At 41.2% G+C, this 18303-nt stretch overlaps 2 protein-coding genes and 1 long non-coding RNA gene across 5 annotated transcripts; 2 read left to right on the forward strand and 1 right to left on the reverse strand.

Moving 5' to 3' along the window:
- Nucleotides 1-161: 161 nt before the first annotated feature.
- Nucleotides 162-8420, reverse strand: LOC143139000 (heterogeneous nuclear ribonucleoprotein Q-like). 3 transcript variants are annotated; one of them, XM_076299526.1, is made up of 12 exons: nucleotides 8291-8420; nucleotides 6514-6671; nucleotides 5705-5823; nucleotides 5210-5317; nucleotides 4898-5011; nucleotides 4479-4655; nucleotides 4217-4352; nucleotides 3777-3982; nucleotides 3514-3663; nucleotides 3306-3427; nucleotides 2830-3196; nucleotides 162-1681 (listed from the first exon to the last, which is right to left on the reverse strand). In XM_076299526.1, the coding sequence occupies exons 2-12, from the start codon at nucleotides 6659-6661 to the stop codon at nucleotides 1643-1645; spliced, it is 1686 nt and encodes a 561-aa protein (XP_076155641.1). In that variant the 5' UTR covers nucleotides 6662-6671; nucleotides 8291-8420; the 3' UTR covers nucleotides 162-1642. The 3 variants fall into 3 exon arrangements, with proteins under 3 accessions (XP_076155641.1, XP_076155640.1, XP_076155642.1); XM_076299525.1 differs by having other exon boundaries at nucleotides 162-1684; XM_076299527.1 differs by lacking the exon at nucleotides 6514-6671 and having other exon boundaries at nucleotides 162-1684; nucleotides 8291-8396.
- Nucleotides 8421-13836: 5416 nt separating this feature from the next.
- On the forward strand, nucleotides 13837-17299 carry LOC143139410 (5-hydroxytryptamine receptor 1E-like). The gene is made up of 2 exons (XM_076300007.1): nucleotides 13837-13861; nucleotides 16248-17299. The coding sequence occupies exons 1-2, from the start codon at nucleotides 13837-13839 to the stop codon at nucleotides 17261-17263; spliced, it is 1041 nt and encodes a 346-aa protein (XP_076156122.1). The 3' UTR covers nucleotides 17264-17299.
- On the forward strand, nucleotides 13943-16183 carry LOC143139409 (uncharacterized). Its single transcript, XR_012990399.1, has 3 exons — nucleotides 13943-14250; nucleotides 15413-15484; nucleotides 16097-16183. It is a non-coding gene; the product is annotated as an uncharacterized LOC143139409 (long non-coding RNA).
- Nucleotides 17300-18303: the final 1004 nt, after the last annotated feature.

Below are 18303 nucleotides of genomic sequence, written 5' to 3' on the forward strand. Positions count from 1 at the left end.
ACAACCACACAAATTCAATACAAATGATTTGCAACCATGCCATGAAGGCTTTCCTGAAAATTACTGTATAAAATATTTCAACATGCCAGTATCACACACATTATGGGAATTTTAAATAAACTGTTAAATGTCTACCACAGTAAACAGTTTTGGGACACAGATAAAAATCAAACAACTTTATTACAAAAATAAGTTACACTCAACCTCATTTTACAGTATAAAACATTTATTTGCAGGAATGCAAAAACGTTGTTGGCCACCAACAATAGTTTAAAACTGCTAACATCTTTTTCAAAAGGTTGTATGGATACAGCTTTATTGAGAGGGAGTTAATACCTGTGTACAAAACCGGGTGTATGGTTCAGTCTTCCTTTTTGGCTAAAGAACATGGAATAGAAACCATAGCTGCAGCATCCCTTTTTCCATTGAATGACCCTACACCTTACCAGTCAACTGAATCAGGCCTGTATTAAACCCAAGGCAAAAACGTAGGCCTCTTGTCAGTCCAATACAAACCAAAAGGCAGTTGGCTTAGGCGTGGGTGTGTTTACCAGTTGTTCATGATTAAGATTTTCAAACCTCAACACACAGGGATGATTTAATGGTACTGGACATAATTGGTTGTTGTGACCCTCACAATGCTCCACTGCTAAGTAGGAAAACGTAAAATAAAATCCAAAAGTAAAAACCTGTCTGGCTGAGGAGAAAAGGGACACTGCAGGGCTTTTTTCAAAAGCACTCAGATGCCTTTGTGATGTTCAAGCCATTACAAAAAAAGTAACATCTTATTCCAAACTATTATACAATCATACACCAGTAACTACAGCTGAACAAGCAAGGCAGCTAATTCAGTTCAAAAATACGATGAAAGCAAGGCTTGTTTAGGCTCATCATATGAGATTTTGCATGCCCAGTTAGACTGTTCGCAGTGTCAGGGCAACAGCTAAATGACTATATTACATTAAGTACATCTGCCTAGCTGCTGCCTTTGTGCATATTTAAATGGTAAACAAGCCTTGCTTTCATCAATATAAGTTTCCCTATTTACAGTACAGGCAGGGTAGTTGAATCCTCTGTACTGAGGTAGTACACCAACCCTTTAAAGACAAGTTCTGAAAAGAACCACTTTCCTGGAATGCCTGACTTATCCATGCAAGGTGGTTACACCAAAAACCTGCAGATTTTAATTACCTATTTTCTTTCTTAAAATTTGTATCAATTTTGATTAACATGGATATTTCGGACAATAAAATTGCAATTAGCACAAAAATATACAATAGCATCAAGCTCCTTTGAGCCACTTCAAACTTAAAAACTTTTAAAAACAAAAAGTGCAAAATTCATTTGACATTTCAGTATCCTTTAGGATAACTGAACTTCAATGATTTAAAATGGCATCCTTTGGGGGCGTTGGGGCATTTGACAGAGGGTGGCATGTTTATATATCATGTTTTAAATGCTAGGCTTCCATCAATGAGTAGAGTAAGTCCAAGCATGTTGCTTTCTGAATTTCCGTTGATTCGTAGGGTGGCAGTATGGGAGATATGCTTCTGTAAGGCTGGAATATCATTGGACCATTGCGTCGACCTTACCATCATATCATTGGCAGCTTCCGGTGTAACCCCATGTAACAAGTCAGTCTTCATAGTAACTGGTCAGGACCAGCCTCGACCCCTTTTCCCTGCTGAAGAAAAACACAGAAAGTCAGAATCCTGATCCGATTCCTACTTTGATCACACTACCTTTAAATGGACCACACAGAGATGAATACAATGGAATTCCACCACAAGCTGCATATGGTACAGACAAACGAAGAAACGTATAGGCGGACATTCTGAATACAGAGCCTGAGCACCTTATGAGCACCTAACTTTGTTTAGTCATGGGTTATCCTGGGAAGGTACATGGCCCTAGATTCAAACCTCTGGAGACATGCATGTGGACTACACCCACTAACATTCCCAGAATGAGCACTGTCTACATTCAACTGACCAAATGATGTAGAGGGTGAATTTCCGGGTCTATGGGACTTGACAGCATGCTAGTGTAGCCACAAATGCAAACCTTTGGTCCATTCCTTCCACATGGGGCCTTCAACAAGTATGCACAAATGAGGAGAAATAGCCAGAGCACAAAGTTCAAATTAGTATAGCTGGGTCATTAGAGTGAAATATAGTTGTTGAGATAAGGGAAGTCTCAATAACTGATCAAAGATAAAAGCCAAATCTCAAAGCCTAAAACAAACACCTGTCCAGGCCAGGATGATTTCATAAGCTATAAATGGCAATCAGCTGTATCAGTCTAAAACCGCATTCAGACAGGAAGAGAGTAGCTGTGATGTAGTGACAAAAGATGAAAACAATTATAGGCAAAATAAACATTGGCAGTACAACAAAGTGAAATGAATCTCAACTTTTAAGGCGACATACAAGCAATGAGTGAATCGCCGCATGTCTGAATGCGGACTAACTTTACTTCCACACCACAGTCCACCAAACATCTTTTGTCTACAAAAGCTCTGAGATGGTTTACAATGTTCTACTGTCCAGAAATTACTCCCTGCCTCAATGAGTGGGACAACTACTATACACCAGCAACAAACCAAAAACAAGAAAACGTACTAAATACAAATGCTCCACAGACGTCAGTTAACCTTAACATCACAAGACTCAAGTCAGAGCTTCCTATGAACTCACAAAAGACATACGGACAAACCATGAATTGCCATAAACAGTTAAAAGCATTTGCATTAGGAACTACCTCCACTGTACCATCACTCATCACCTCATGCTTACCCACCCCTCCCCAAAGGAGTCCGCAATCACCTACCACACGGCCTCTCTGCTGGGACCCTCCCCTGGAGCCACGTGCTCCTCGGCTGGTTCCAGGACCTCCGCGCTGGGAGTAGGTGGACCTTCCCCTGGGCGTGGCAGTGGCTCCTCGACCCCGGGACATGGAGGGCCCGCGGGCACCGCGCCCTCCTCTGCCCCGACCTGTGGCTTGGAAGTCGTCATAGCCATAGTAGGGGTCCTCATAGCCACCGCGGTAGTTGTGATAGTCATAGCCATAGTAATCGTAATAGTCTTCGTAGCCGTAGTAGTCGTGGGGGTAGGAGTAGCCTCCTCGTCCACCCCGTCCTCTGCCTCTCGTTGGGGGAGGCATGTGTGGGGGACCATAGTAATAATAGTCATCATACCTGGGGGTGAGGAGAAATATGATTGCAATTAGAGTTCACTTCCTTCTCAACTGTCAGATCAGTCAGCAAACCATGTTAAATGTAACTGACAGCATCCGATTTTTCTTACATCTGCGTCTTGGCTGCTTGTCTCTGCGCCTTGCGCTCTTTCCTTTTCTGGTCTGGGGGCTTGGCGAAAACAATTTCGATCTGTTCTCCCTCCAGCTCCTTGCCATTCATGTCAGCAAGTGCCTAGAGGACAAGACAAGAAAATTGTAAAAAGCCAGAATTTACATCAATGCAATGTCTGAGATCAAGAGTGGGGGAAAAAGAGGCACCTTCACGGCTCCTTCTCTCTCCTCAAAGTGGATGAAGGCGTAGTCTTTCAGCTTCTTCACCCGTTCCAGTTTACCAAACTGGGTGAATGTCTTTTCAAGTATATCTTCTGTTACAGTACTTGCCAGGTTTCGCACAAATAATACCTTGACCTGCGATCCATAAACACAGTAATCAGACACAGACCGCCTAATGCATTTCAATTAAAATGTTTACATTGGTGGCAAACATATGCACCATTATCATCACTGTCTGACCCACTCACCTTGGCCATGACCTCAGGGTCAGGATCCTCAATAGGATCTGCCCACTCCACAGTCACCACGTTGCCCCAGACCTTGACCTTGCCGCTCATGAGCCTGCGCCGTGCCTGTGCGGCCGTCTTGTGGTCTTCATACTCCAGGAAGCAAAAGCCCCTATTCTTCTTCTTATCGTCTGGCTGATGGTACAGGATGACATCATTAAGACCCTCTGTATGGAGAAATAAGAGAGGCAAAAGGCTAATGAGGAACAGAGAAAATCACACACAAAAAACGGATATCTTGAAAACAACAAATCATGAATTAAACTCAGTGTACACAGACGATAAACACTTTGCTTTTATTTGTTGAGTGTAGATTATTATTAAGTCTTGAACATGAATGTACACTGGTCATAATGCAATCATGACTGATTCTGTGTAGCCTGCACTACGTCAGTGCTTACCGGTGACTTTTGCGAACTCCTCCACAATCTGTTCTTTTGTTTTGCTCTTCGGGATAGAGCCGACAAACAGTCTGTTATTGGCCACAGAGATGCACACGCCAATGTGTTTGCCAGGTCGGATTTCACTATTGTTACACTAGAGAGGATCAAAACACAGCCGAGGGTCAGTCATCAAAACACTACCCATGTTCTTTTATTCAAAACATGCAGCGAATGGAGACTACACATCGGTGCCCACTGTTGTGCCACAAACAATCCTTACCAGCTTAACTGCCGCCTGGGCAGACTCTTTAGTGCAGAAGGTGACAAAGGCATAGCCTCTGTTCAGGCCACTGAGTGGGTCCATCATCAGACGCAGGTCCCAGATGGGACCTGCCTTTTCAAACAGAGGGACCAGCTCATCCTCAAAGAGATCCCTTGGGATTTTCCCCACAAATATCTAAAGGAAAGAAAACAGGGAGCAAGAGTCAAGCTCCATGCAACATGAAGTATTTCACCGTTCCAGAACACAAAAACTTAACTGAAAGGACTAGCCTGTCAGATCTTCACTGTAAAACATCAGCAAGGATAGTCCCCAGTTGCACAATTTATGTGTTTGGTAATGAAAGTGTAATCACAAAATGAAGACAAAATGTGTTTGGTAATGAAAGTGTAATCACCTCAACTCCTACGCTTACTCACCTCTGTGCCAATGGTGGGCTGTGCTCCTGAGTGGGTAGACTCTGGAGGTGGACCACCATATTTCCTCTGACCTGTTGTTACATCAAGCGTGTAACCAGTTCTCTCAAGAAGAGCCTAGGACCATTGAGAAGATTAATCTGTTTAGCACATCATCACAATATATAACCAAGACTGATGTGCAGGTGCTAACTATTTACATTCATAGTGCTGCCACTAACATCCAACATGTTGAAAAATCTATTTTCTTTTTCATTGTTTTTTTTAAAGCTAATTTCAAAATTCTTCAGTCACATTAAAAAACACTGGACTTACTTTTATTTTAGCTTCATCTGGTCCTTTACTGGATTCTGACACTTTGGTCCCCTGCTTCTCCCTCTGTCTGTATGTCTTCATCACTCCACACAGAAAGGCACTTTTGTTCTGTTCAAGTAAGCAAACAAGAATACACATGTTATAAAATGAAGAAACACAGGGATATACTGACACCATGTCTACATGCCCGCATATTCCTGTACCCCTTTCCTGCTTTAATACTTGAAATTAAACTGCTATGACAAAACTAGAAGTTTACTTGAGTTTGATGCTTTGGCAAGATCTTGATGGTTCTCAGAAGTCCAACTGGCCAGAATGACCCAGCAATAAAAACTAAAAAGGGCAGAGCCCCATCATTTAGGCTAACCGAAAAGAATCCTATCCTTCCAATCCATATTACATTTCAAAATGAAGTTCACTATTTGCCAGTGAGAAAGGCCAAAAAGCCGGCTATTTGACAAGACATAGTAATTTGGGCCTAAGTTCATACACTACCTGAACATGTGAGAGATCGCTATCCTTAAACTGCAGTAGTACTTGCAGGGCACCCTCCTCGTTGAATTCCTTCAAGGCTTCGATTGCGCGGTCATCTAGGTCACTGTGTGATACCAACCCTGAGGGAGAGACGCATACAAAGGAAACAAACTATATGAGTGTGGGCCATTGATGTTCATCATATAGACAGTGGTTAACCAAGAACTGGTGCTTACATTTTCCACATTGCCTGAGATGGAAGTCAGAACACATTAACGGGCTGGAAAAGTCACTGGCAAAATATACATTCAGGTGAACACGAGACTTGAACTGAAGCACTGTCCATGACTGCTAAACATAGGTTACGGGGGAATTTTGCTCACACACAAATAATTGCTTTACATTGGCCAGTTCCTCCATTTTCTAACTTCTCTTGTATTCCAGCCACTAACAGCTGCTTGCATTGTGTCTGTTTATGAAAACCTGCACATGCAGCGCATCCACCGCATGACTGAACGAAGTGGACTACTCAACCACCTCGTCCAGTTCCCTCAGTAAACCCAGTGTGTCTGAGATAAAATTCTGAGACGGAGGGAAATTCTGACGATGCACGGATCATAAGTACATGTCCATGGTTTAACATTACTGAGCACTCATCATTTTGACTCTAAATTTTACACTGCAGTACCCATTTTGACAGGAAACCACAAAAAGTTGCTTGAAAGTCAAAATTTCCATTATTCCAAGATATCATCTTGGAGTACATGCAATTAGACAAAAACAAAATATGGTAATGAATGTGGTTGAGCTGAATGTTTAGTGGGCCTTACCTGCTATGTAAATTTCGTCTAGTTTTTCTGCAACTTTTTTTGGTAAACCAGCGTCTAATAAAGTCTGGAAGTGCTCTGAATGGGTAACTGCAGCAGTGGTCTCCATTGGTTCTTCAGTACCGTTGCCATTTATATGCTCTGTGGCCATGTCTCCAGATCTGCACAGATGCAATGAGCCAAATTAATCCAAAACTGGACAATATTAAAGCGAGGTACTATGTATTTGATCCCATGCAGGGGTGTTGACTATCCAGATCCGGTTAGAATACTTGCGCTGAGGCGCACAGGAATAACCTATTGACCCATTACCCAAGTGAGGGTAATGCAAAGTTACATGCATCTACAACCCTTCTAACAGTACGTTACATTTATTGGGCAAATTTGAAAACATATCAAAACATGCAGAATTTCCACTTTGCAGTTGTGGCGTTAAATGTTTCCTAACTTGTTGGGATAAGTGCCTCCTTGTACAGGACCCACATGGTGGTCAGTCAAAACATAACAAATAAATAATTCAACCTACCTCCAGAAAAAAAAACTTTGAGAACACCTAGCATTATACCAACAATTCGTGAATGCACGCTGAAGTCATTGATATTGCCCTGTCTCTGACGCTCGGACAGAGGCATATGACGGGGTAGGGTTCGGCTGTAGCCCTGCCTGCTAATACACGTGTTCCTTTAGCACTGTTTCCGGTAACGTTACTTTGCTAGCGAGCATGTGCCGCGCCACAATGCAATGTTAGCTACCAAAGTTGCTAGCTTATCATTTCACAATAATGTTATTAATGCATAAATTAAGGTAAGTGCATACTATATCAAGTTAAAGTTCCTTTGGGATACCCATGGCATACGACGGCCGTTTAGTACTGAGGTCTAGTACCAACCAACATTTTTCAAATTCGCTAATATTATTCAAGGTTTTAATCCAATTAACGTTAACGTAAATTCGCTTTAATACGCTGGCTAAGTATTCATTTTTATTGAGCGTATGGCTTGCTTCACACCAAGTTAGACACCATTACTGAGTACAGCTAGACAATTCTTCTTCCTCACTGTCGAAAGCAATCACATACCATGCCAGAGTTCTTACAAGCCCTAACCCTAGCATCCGATAGGCAGTGCAAACAGATAACGTTAAGACACGAAAACTAGCTCCACTGCAAGCAAACGTTAGCAAATTCATACGTACCCACTAAGCTACCGAGCGTAACTTAGACGCGCAAGGAAGCCAGATAGCGAGCTAACTACGTGTGCAACACTACTTAGTAGGCGGTGTCTGGAAGAAAAACAACCCATCTTAACACAAGCTTGGTCACTGTCGCGTCAATCTCACGGGCCAACTTCACAAACACCACCCCAGTCAACTAGCCACTGAAATGCAGCACGACTTCACCAAGTTTGAAAGCTTGATGTGACGTTAGCCACCTAGCAAATGTTAGAAAACTGTATTGCTAGCTTGCTAATGTTAGCGTACTTATCCTAGTTTCCAGTATCCACATGACCTTCTGCTGCAAACAATTTAAGACCATCTGTGCTTCAACAAACCTAAACACCTGCATTCATGATTTATTTAACACAGCTACGGTGAATGGCAAGTTGCTTCGCCTGTGAACGAGTTTGCCAACGTGCCGCCACATAGGGGAGTCCATTTTCAAAAAGCCGGTCTGAAGAAACGTCCCAACCAGTTCCCACTTTGTTTGAAAACACAATATAACCGAAGGCTGGTGATGGCTACAAAACAGCACATGTGACCAATGAATAAGTATTTATCGTACCTGATGATAGACCACTGAACTGTACTGAATGGGAGGGAAACGTGAAGAGAAAAAAGAGTCGAAATCCCCGCCGCTGCTCCGGCTCCACTCTTTCACTCTGGAGGATGTAAAATGGCGGCTACGTTCACGCCGCGAGTTTTTCCCATCTACGGGGTTTCTCACACCCATATACATGGACTACCTTTTTCAGCTTTGTAACAAATCATTCTCGATGACCAAATATACCACTAGGAGGAATCATTGTATCAAAATATGCAGTGCCGTCTTTATTTACGATCCAGAATAGGCATCGAGTAGAAGTTTGTACAATTGCACCGTCTCCTAGATATTAACCCCACTCCATTTCTTTTTTCAGTTAGCTACTATAAGCCATATGCTTTTTTTACAAATGAAAGATTAATCAAGAAAAATAAGTGCACAAAAAATGAAAGGCAACTAGAGACTGGATTTCCAACATGTCTCATGTCCTTGTGTTAGACTTGTTTTTACTCCCTATTTTCCATTTATTTTTTATTTATTGCTTTTATTCTATAAAAAAAACTACATCATGTAGACTGATTGTTTGCAGAGATGGTAAAAAGTACACACTTTAAAAGTTGAAGCCTAGATGACCTCGCTGTGTTAAGACCCTGGTAAAAGTATAAGTAAGCCTACTGCTTCAACTTGTTTACCTTTGTGAATGTCACAAAGTATGCAGTCTGAAATGTATTAAAGTATAGAAGTAAAAAGTATCCTAGCCTTCTTAACCTACCTGTAATCATTCATTTACACTTTCATCATCACATAACCATTGTTTTGGCACCCTGGCTCCTGCAAATTGCACCACTATCCATGATGTTGGTCTTTATATCTGGAAGGCGCAATGACATGAAATAAAATAATCAATAACTTTCCTTAAGCATTAATAGGAAAGTAACAAACCTGTTTTGAATGTGTAAGGTGTAGAAAATACAGCTATTTCTGTTCAAATGTAGGGGGAAGTAAAAATTGGCAGAAAAATAAATAGGCCTCCAGTAAAGTGCAGATACCTGAAAATGAAGTAGGCCTGGCACACTTTGGACATTCTAAGCAGAAAACAATTATGTTAACCCATTATGTTACTAACAATTCAGAATTCATAGGGAAAATGGGTATTCAAATGCAAAGATCCTGAGTGAAAAATTTTAACAGGGAGCTTAAAATTGCTTGTAGAGCCCCTGTCACTGATGCACACGTTAGACAAGGACTTCACACAAAATGCAAAACATACATTTTAAGTAGAAATTTAATATGATCAGACATTCAGGCTGGGGGCCTATTGTATATGTCCCTTTGTGAAATGCTTTGACTTTGAGAGTTGCTCAGTAGTCAGCCTGTGTGAGAGTCACTTAGTGCAGTTTTTCAAGGCCCCTGTCCTTACACTGGACCAATGCTTGTTAGGCAGGCTTGTTTGTCTTTGAGTCCAGAGTGAGGGATTTTAATTGAATATTGGCTGCTATAGGAAGCTAAGGAAGAGTATAACTAACAGAGGAGTAACTCTGTATATTGTTTGGCTATAAAGACCAGACACGCAGCTGCATTCTGAATCATCTGCTGTGGTTTCACAAGCAGGTGTGCCAACTAGCAATGCATTGCAATAGTCCAATTTGGAAAGAACCATGGCCTGCATAAAAAGTTGTATCACAAATTGTGTAAGACAGGGTCTGATTGTCTGAATATTGTGCTGTGAACCAACATGACTTTGTGACTGACGCTACATGCTCAGAGATGCTGGAGGTGAGCCAGGATGCTGATCTGTTGGAGAATAGCTGGTATAGATTATACTATTAGTCACTCCACCCAGCCTTGAACCTGGTTTTCCAGGGTACCAAACCTGACCTTTACCCCAGGGTGTTGCTTGACCACAACGGCAAAGAGCCGGCTCTTTGGTATGGTAGTCAGAGCGCCATCCCACTTCTGACACCATATGTACCGAAGGGAGGGAGCAGTCACTCCACCCGGCCTGTAACCTGGGTCTGGAACCAGACTTGTTGGTATGTCAAAAAAGGAATTTAGGCCTTGAAGAATTTTAGTATTATAATATCATTGTGAATTAAAATACTGAACCATTTCAGGCTTTCTAAGAATCATCCAGCCATATTTGCAAAATTCGAGTTAAAGGTGCTATCAGATATTAAGCAATTTCTAATCCATGTCACTTTTTGTCACATTCAGCGAATATTTCCTCACAATCCACTAGCTCCAATTCTGTGAGTACACTGTAAAACAGTTTTCGTACATAGCCCTGGCTCTGTGAACTGGAAACAAACAAAGTGGAGCAAGCCTGTCCCCCAAGCATAACAAAACATTTCCAGCCAGTCATCGAAAGGGTGGGATGGGACTTTTAGGAAATGGAAGAGGATCTTGGGGAGGGGTTTGAGTTCACTCTTTGGTGTTTTTGTTTGTGTTTAGTTCAAATGTCAATGGACGCGATGTCATCCAGAATCACTGATGGCAACTGTCTAATCTAAATTCATAAGTTAATTTCCACAGCGCCCAACTCTAGAATCTGTCTGTAGAATAACTGAGGGATTTTTTCCCTATCACATATTGTTTTATTTTCATACCATTGTTGAAAACAAATGTTACATGTATACACTGGATTCTGGCTTTTCAGAACCAGCAACTGCCAGCATATTGTAGATCATTGTGATTCAGAAAGTTAAACTGACCAAGGATAGGATAGCCTATAAATTGGCTTTGAGATTATAACATAGGCCTACTGTAAGTAACAGGACTGTATTCAGCTTTATCCTCTCAGCCTTTGTTAATGATATTGGATTGCTCCTCCTGCTTTTCACCCAGACAATATGTAATTACAACTTTAATCAATAGTTGCTCACTAATGGGGCCATGGGGCCCCAAGTCCCAAGGGGAGCCAGACACTTTCCTCCATTTTGTGAGGTTGCTCCCGTGCAATTGAAACTCTCCTAAACGCGCATCTTGTCTGTGATTTGCTGGAACAGTTTGTTATGTTTTTATGGGCTAGGTTTGCCCAGGTTGTTTTTGTTGCCGTTTTTGGAGCCTGGGCTGTCGACAGAAATCGTGTTTTTTTACAGTGATTCAGGACACAGACAGCTAGCGGTTGGTTAGGTGATGTTTGCAGTAAGTGACATAAAATGTTTTAGCCTAAAAAACGCGTGGCATCGCTTAGAGCACCTTTAATTAATTGGTATCACTCTGATTCTGATATTCTCTCAATGTGTATTCATGGCCACATCGTATCATGTACTTTATATACACACATGCTGTGTGTTTAATGTGATTTCACTTTTATCATATTCCCCATTTATGAAGTCTGGTTAGTTTGTGTCACTTCTATAACACAATGCCCCAAGCCAAGTGGAAGTTGTACACTATTTGGCTTCCTTCCGCTCTATAGAAATTAAGCAAAATCCTCTGCCATATTAAATTTGGAGCCATGCACAGTTTGAGTATAGGGACTTTCTGCTGCGATCTAGAGCCAGAGTCTGCACAGATGACAGCCAAATTCAGGTGCACCTTTTCATAGGGCCCGTCCCCCTTTTCCAAGTTGGCCTGCCCTGCTTTTTCAGTCTTTGGTGATATCTTACTTTACTGATCAGAAGAATATGGTCACATCTTGTTTACCAGGGGCACTGCTAATATGACAGACAATAATTCTGATCTCTGGGGGGCCCCTGTCAGTACTGGGCCCTTACAATCTTCATTACTTATCAAGAGAGCTTAAATAGTTAGTTACAGCTGGAGATACAGTATTTCATTTACAGAAGGAGTTCTTCATGTATGAACATGATCTAGAAATTTGCTTTGGAACATCACCTGAACTGGAAATTCACACATTAGCAGCTGGTGGAATGTTGCAACATTGCAGTGTAATTAAAATATAGCAGACTGCTAAAACGTATTGTAGGCTACATTTGACAGAGTTCTCTGGCAAACTCAGCCTCAAAACCTGGGTAACCACCAGGGATGGGCAGTAATTATGATACATATATTTTGTCATTTGTATTTAATGGGTTGAAGAAAATGGCTTAGTATTTTGTATCAAAATATTTTATAGGTGTGTATTTTTGTAGTTTAAAAATATTGCCAAATATGCTTGGTAAAACCAATACTTTTGTATAAGTATAAGTATTGATCCCATGAGGGAAATTTGGTCTCTGCATTTATCCAAATCCGTGAATTAGTGAAACACACTCAGCACACAGTGAACACACAGTGAGGTGAAGCACACACTAATCCCGGCGCAGTGAGCTGCCTGCATCAACAGCGGCGCTCGGGGAGCAGTGAGGGGTTAGGTGCCTTGCTCAAGGGCACTTCAGCCATGCCTACTGGTCGGGGTTCAGACCGGCAACCCTCCGGTTACAAGTCCGAAGCGCTAACCAGTAGGCCACGGCTGCCCCCCATTTTGGTGATGTGATGACATCATAAAAGTGCAAAACAATGAATGTAGCCTCTGACTGGTGTTGACTTTTTTGTCCAGATTGTTGTGAACAGAATATTGAGATTCAGGAAGGTGATGAATGAGAAATCTGTAGGTTGCTCCCACACACAATACACCCCCTCTCTCAAGTTTCTTGAGAAATTTGGTTCTTGAGAACTTTATTATGAAAAAAGTTTGCACACTCCTTGTTACTCTTTTTTTAGTTTATTTTCTCATTTGGCAGATAATGTTATCTGCAAAATGAGAAAATAAACTCAAAAAAGACTACCAAGGAGTGTGCAAACTTTTTTCATAAAAAACTTTACTTTTTTTTCTCAGCACCTGGGATGTGCACAAAGTCTCCGTGTAAAGTCTTGAGAACTTCAACCATCAGTTATGGTTATGCATTATGTGCAACATTGCTCAAAAGGTTGCAGCATGTAGCATCCATATATATGCCCCTTTGCATTAATATAACCCCATTTAGTGTACACAGTACCCAAACACTGCCTGCTTAATCAACAGTAATCAAGAGTCAGTGTGCATGATGAAGGACTATAGATAGACAGATGGAAGAGTTGCAAAGTGATTTCATGCTCCGTTTAAAACGTATCTATGGTGTATTCAGTAGGCTATTGTGTAATTTATTTTGATGCACTTAAAATTAGGGGTATTTGATCTTTTATTTGAAAATAAATTTTGATGTATTTCTGCCCATCCCTGGTAACCACAATACCGTGCAGATCACCTTCAGCAAAGGCTGTCAATGCATCATTCCCATGTATTCACCCCTTCCTATGATAGAATAATGTCTTGAAATGTAATTTGTGTGTGTGTGTGTGTGTGTGTGTTTGTGAGTGCGCGTGTGTGTGCATGCTTGGGCACATTGGTCAGTCCAGGGCCAGGCTGACCTGCTGGTGTGACATTCACCTCATTTCTACACCTTGTTCATATGCTGCTCACAGAGGCATGCAATAAGTTGTTTGCAGACAGTGAATGAAGCAATTATTTTACACATAAATAGACAAGAGGGAGAGATAAGATACAATGATCTTAATGGTCATAATCGGTATCCCAGTGGTCCCACTTGGGACCGGTACATTCATCCTTGACGTGCAGCAAAATGCTGACAGACAAAATCTCCAGCGGTCAGCGGTAGATACTCCCCCAATTAGGAGAGCGTAAAACGGTCCATGCTTTCACTATGCATTCACTGAAAGCAGGAAAAGGGGGTGGGTTAGGTGTGAGTTAATCGACGACAATAAACTGATCGCTTACAGTAGCTAAGATGCAGTTTAACTTTTTAAAGTTATGAATTAGCCAACCAACATTTGCGTGCTCGCGTGTGCGTGCGTAGTCTGACAGCAGATGCTTGCGGGACAATAGCGTCTAGTAGCAGACTACCTCGTGCTTCTTGGGAGAATGCAACCTGGTCGTAAACTATCGGAATAACCTCAGCGGATTTGGCAGGGCTGGCAGAGGCGAGGACGACTACTGGTGCAGATTTAATCATCTGAATCTGCAACCGGTCTCCAAGGTAGGCTACACACCTTTTCGTGGTGCATTTACTATAGCCAACAAAAACTGTAGTAGCCCACAGTGTTTACAACCCAAGCTAATATTTGTTGTGTGTTTGATATGATATGATTATACAAATAATAATTACGATTTGATTTATGTTGTCCAGTCTTCTATCAAGTCACCATGTTGCGTCAATGTATATGATAGATTGGCTGTTACAATGGACTATTGCAGAAAATAAAATAGCCTATCATGTTGTTTTTATCAACTGAAGTGAGAATAGGCTACCTATAGCACAGTATTATGTGGAGTAGGCTTAGGCTATGAATTATTCTCTTAGGTCTTTCACCACCCACAGTAAGGGTCTCACTAATTGTGAATTCAATTCCTGCTAATAACGAAATCTGATATGCCACCACAATTTTCTCTGTGGCATTTTCTCCCATGATGCATTTCTGCATAATCTGTCAGTTTGGGAACTGAGGAGATGGTTATCTGACAGGTCAGTGTGATTGACGGCTCATCACATTGATGGTGATTTGACACAGAACCCCAGGCTCTCTGGCTGAACAGATATTGCTACATGGTGATATGAAAAATAGTGAAATAGTGAATAGTTCAGTGCCAAGGCTGCCTGAAAAGCAACACAGGATTCCAGAGTTGCACAAAACAACTCACTTGCATTTTGTAATATGGCATTTGCAACAATTACTGAAGGTTTAAGTGCCTTATCCCATCGTTCAGCCTGTCTTATAGCCCATTTCAGTGTGAAATTGAGCAGCTGGCCCAGTAAAAGTATCCATCAGCTCCACAGGGAAAGGGAATGCATGCGGTGCAAAATGAAAATCCTCTTCTGCAAAGAGGTCCATTCCGCTGTGTTGTGTAGAAGAGTGTTTCTCAAGCTTACACTCTTGGTTGTATGTGAATGTGTTTGTTTTAAGGAATAGACTGAACTCAGTGTGTTTTTTTGTGTTTAGAAAATGTTTGGACTGATTTCCTCTGCCAGAGAGAGAAAATCTATACCAAAGTATGGTTACAGTTTTGCCAAAAAATTGTGGTAGGCCTATTCAAAGAGTTCCAAGTTTACCCATCACCAGGGCAAATTATATTTATTTGCTTGGCCTGCACATTTAAACCTCTGTGTTGAAATATGTTTACTATCCCTTTCATCCTTGCAGAATTACAGTGGTGAGCAGACAGCCCCCACAAGCTGACGATGCCATAATCAGTACAAATGTTACACAGATAAGGTAAGATAAGGTGAAAACTACAACATGAACATTGGAAGAAAGTTATCATATTTACATTGAAGTACTGGTTTATTTTGGACTAAGGCTGCATGTTTGAAGTGATGTTTTCTCTTAGCATTGGTTGATGTACCAGAGAGGTTAAAGTACAACACAGGTATATAGGCCTATATCAGCACAACAATAGTGGTTAACGTATAAATCATCATGTCATTCATATTGATTTTGCATTTGCTATTGCAATGTATTATTTATCATAATTTTTTACGGGGTCACATTGTGTGTAAAAGTCTAGAAACAGATGAGAGATGAGTTTGATGGACTTTGTTTACATTATAGACAAAGAAAAGTGTCTCTAAAAGTCATAAAATCTCAGCCTGTCTGCTTTGTTTTCTTTGGATATGACTATGTCTAAGCCCCCTAATTAGAAAGACTAAAGGAAAAGCACACTGAGTTCATATAAATAAAAGTTACTATACTTACTATAAGCCAAGGAGTAATCTGGAAAGTAAAAGTCTAGAAACAGATGAGAGATGAGTTTGGTGGACTTTGTTCGTATTATAGACAGAGAAAGGTGTCTCCATAATTGCAATGTATTATCATCATTTTTTACAGGGTCACAAGACATGAAACACCAATGGAGAAAAATAAGCACGTTCACACAAGAGGACTGATGCCATTGCTGACGGTTTGGAATGACTGGGAAGGATGAACATTAGCAACTGCTCTTCAGTACAGGAGCAGAAGCCATTTGACACGGGGACAGTATTGATTGTGAGCCCTCTTATTGTCTTGACCTTGTTCTCTGCTCTTTTAAACTGCACTGTCATTCTAGCTATTTGTACTACCAGGAAACTCCACCTGCCGGCCAACTATTTAATTTGCTCATTGGCGGTCACAGACCTTTTGGTAGCCACACTGGTGATGCCACTTAGTATTCTGTACATTGCCACAGAAACATGGATGCTGGGATACGTAGTTTGTGAGGCATGGCTAAGCGTGGACATGATCTGCTGCACCTGTTCTATCCTCCACTTATGCGCCATTGCTGCGGATCGTCACTGGTCCATTACCAGTGCCCTAGAGTACACGTGCAGACGGACAACACGACTCACTGCTGTCATGGTGACCATCGTGTGGACTCTCTCTGTCCTCATCTCAGTTCCACCATTGTTTTGGAGGAGTAATCGTTGTATCACTCAGTGTACCATTGAACATGATCATATTACTTATACAATTTACTCCACATTTGGGGCTTTCTATATCCCCATGGCTCTTATCCTTGTACTGTACTGCAGGATCTTCATTGCTGCTAAAACCCTCTACCAGAGGAGAGGTGTCACCACAAATCTGTGTTCTAATGGAGAAATTCATGGACATTACCCTGCTGTTCAGTTTTCCTGTGTGTCCCCGAGGACCACGCCCAATCCTGGAAAACCAGTAGAGCTTGTGCTTAACAAAGACCGTGACAGCCCTTGCCCAAATGCGTTTCAGAGGACCCTCGAGGAAGACAAAGAAAGGAGTCAACTGTATTCCATTCGAGAGAGGAGAGCAGCCCAAACACTAGGTCTCATCCTGGGAGCGTTTGTGCTCTGTTGGCTGCCTTTCTTTGTGAAAGAGCTGATGGTTGGCTTTGGGATACTCCGGCCGACGCAGCACGTGTCTAACTTTCTCACTTGGCTAGGCTACACTAACTCACTCATTAACCCACTGCTGTATACAAGCTTTAATGAGGACTTCAAACAGGCCTTTAAAAGACTACTGCAATGCAGGAGAGTATGACTAAAGTCACAATGAATTGTCTATTGTAAAAGGTTTGTGAAAACGACAGTATTTCAGTCATTAGTATTGTTTGAAAGAAATGAAATATACAGTACAATGCATACGTACTTATGTTGACTGTTCTGTGCTTCCGGTGCTCTCCAGACTGCCAGTAATTTTAAATGATCCTCCGCGTTGGTCTGTAATAAAGACACAGCTGTGTGCTGTTTCACGCAAGTCATCATTATCATCATTGCCCTTGGACATTTATCAGCCGGTTAGATGCAACCAATTTAACTAATTTAACATGGATTTTTTTTAATAATAATTTTATTATTTATTTATTTTACTATTTTGTTGTTGTCTGTTTTGTATGTCTTGGTGTCACGGGTACGCTGGCGATTACGACGCTCCGTCCGGCATCTTTTGTCTCATGTCTCACAACTTTATAAATAAAAGTTACTTACTATATGCCAAGGAGCAATCTGGAATAAAAGTCTAGAAACAGATGAGAGATGACTTTGATGATGGACTTTGTTCACATTATAGACCAAGAAAAGTGTCTCTATAAAAGTCATAAAATCTCAGCCTGTCTGCTTTGTTTTCTTTGGATATGTCTAATAGGCCCCTAATTAGAAAGACTAAAGGAAAAGCACACTGAGTTCATATAAATAAAAGTTACTATACTTACTATAAGCCAAAGAGCAATCTGGAAAGTAAAAGTCTAGAAACAGATGAGAGATGAGTTTGGTGGACTTTGTTTGTATTATAGACAGAGAAAGGTGTCTCCATAGAAGTCATAAAATCTCAGCCTGTCTGCTTTGTTTTCTTTGGATATGACTAAAACATTAGGCCTCTAATTAGAACGACAAAAGGAAAAGCACACTGAGTTCATCCTTGACATTTTCTACATGACATGGGAAAAAGAATAACTGCTGGATAGATTTTGGGTTTGAAAAAAATGTGGGATCAAATACTCACTTCTAGTGGGAACTCGGCTTTTAATTGTGTACGGTGGACAGGAAAAACAACTATATTGCATTCACATTTTTACAACACTC

The sequence above is a fragment of the Alosa pseudoharengus genome, unplaced genomic scaffold, assembly GCF_046254945.1.
Source record: "Alosa pseudoharengus isolate Yale_2024_CS ecotype anadromous, Long Island Sound unplaced genomic scaffold, YU_APseudo_1.1 YU_APseudo_1.1_scf_22, whole genome shotgun sequence".
NCBI classification, from domain to species: Eukaryota; Metazoa; Chordata; class Actinopteri; order Clupeiformes; family Clupeidae; genus Alosa; species Alosa pseudoharengus.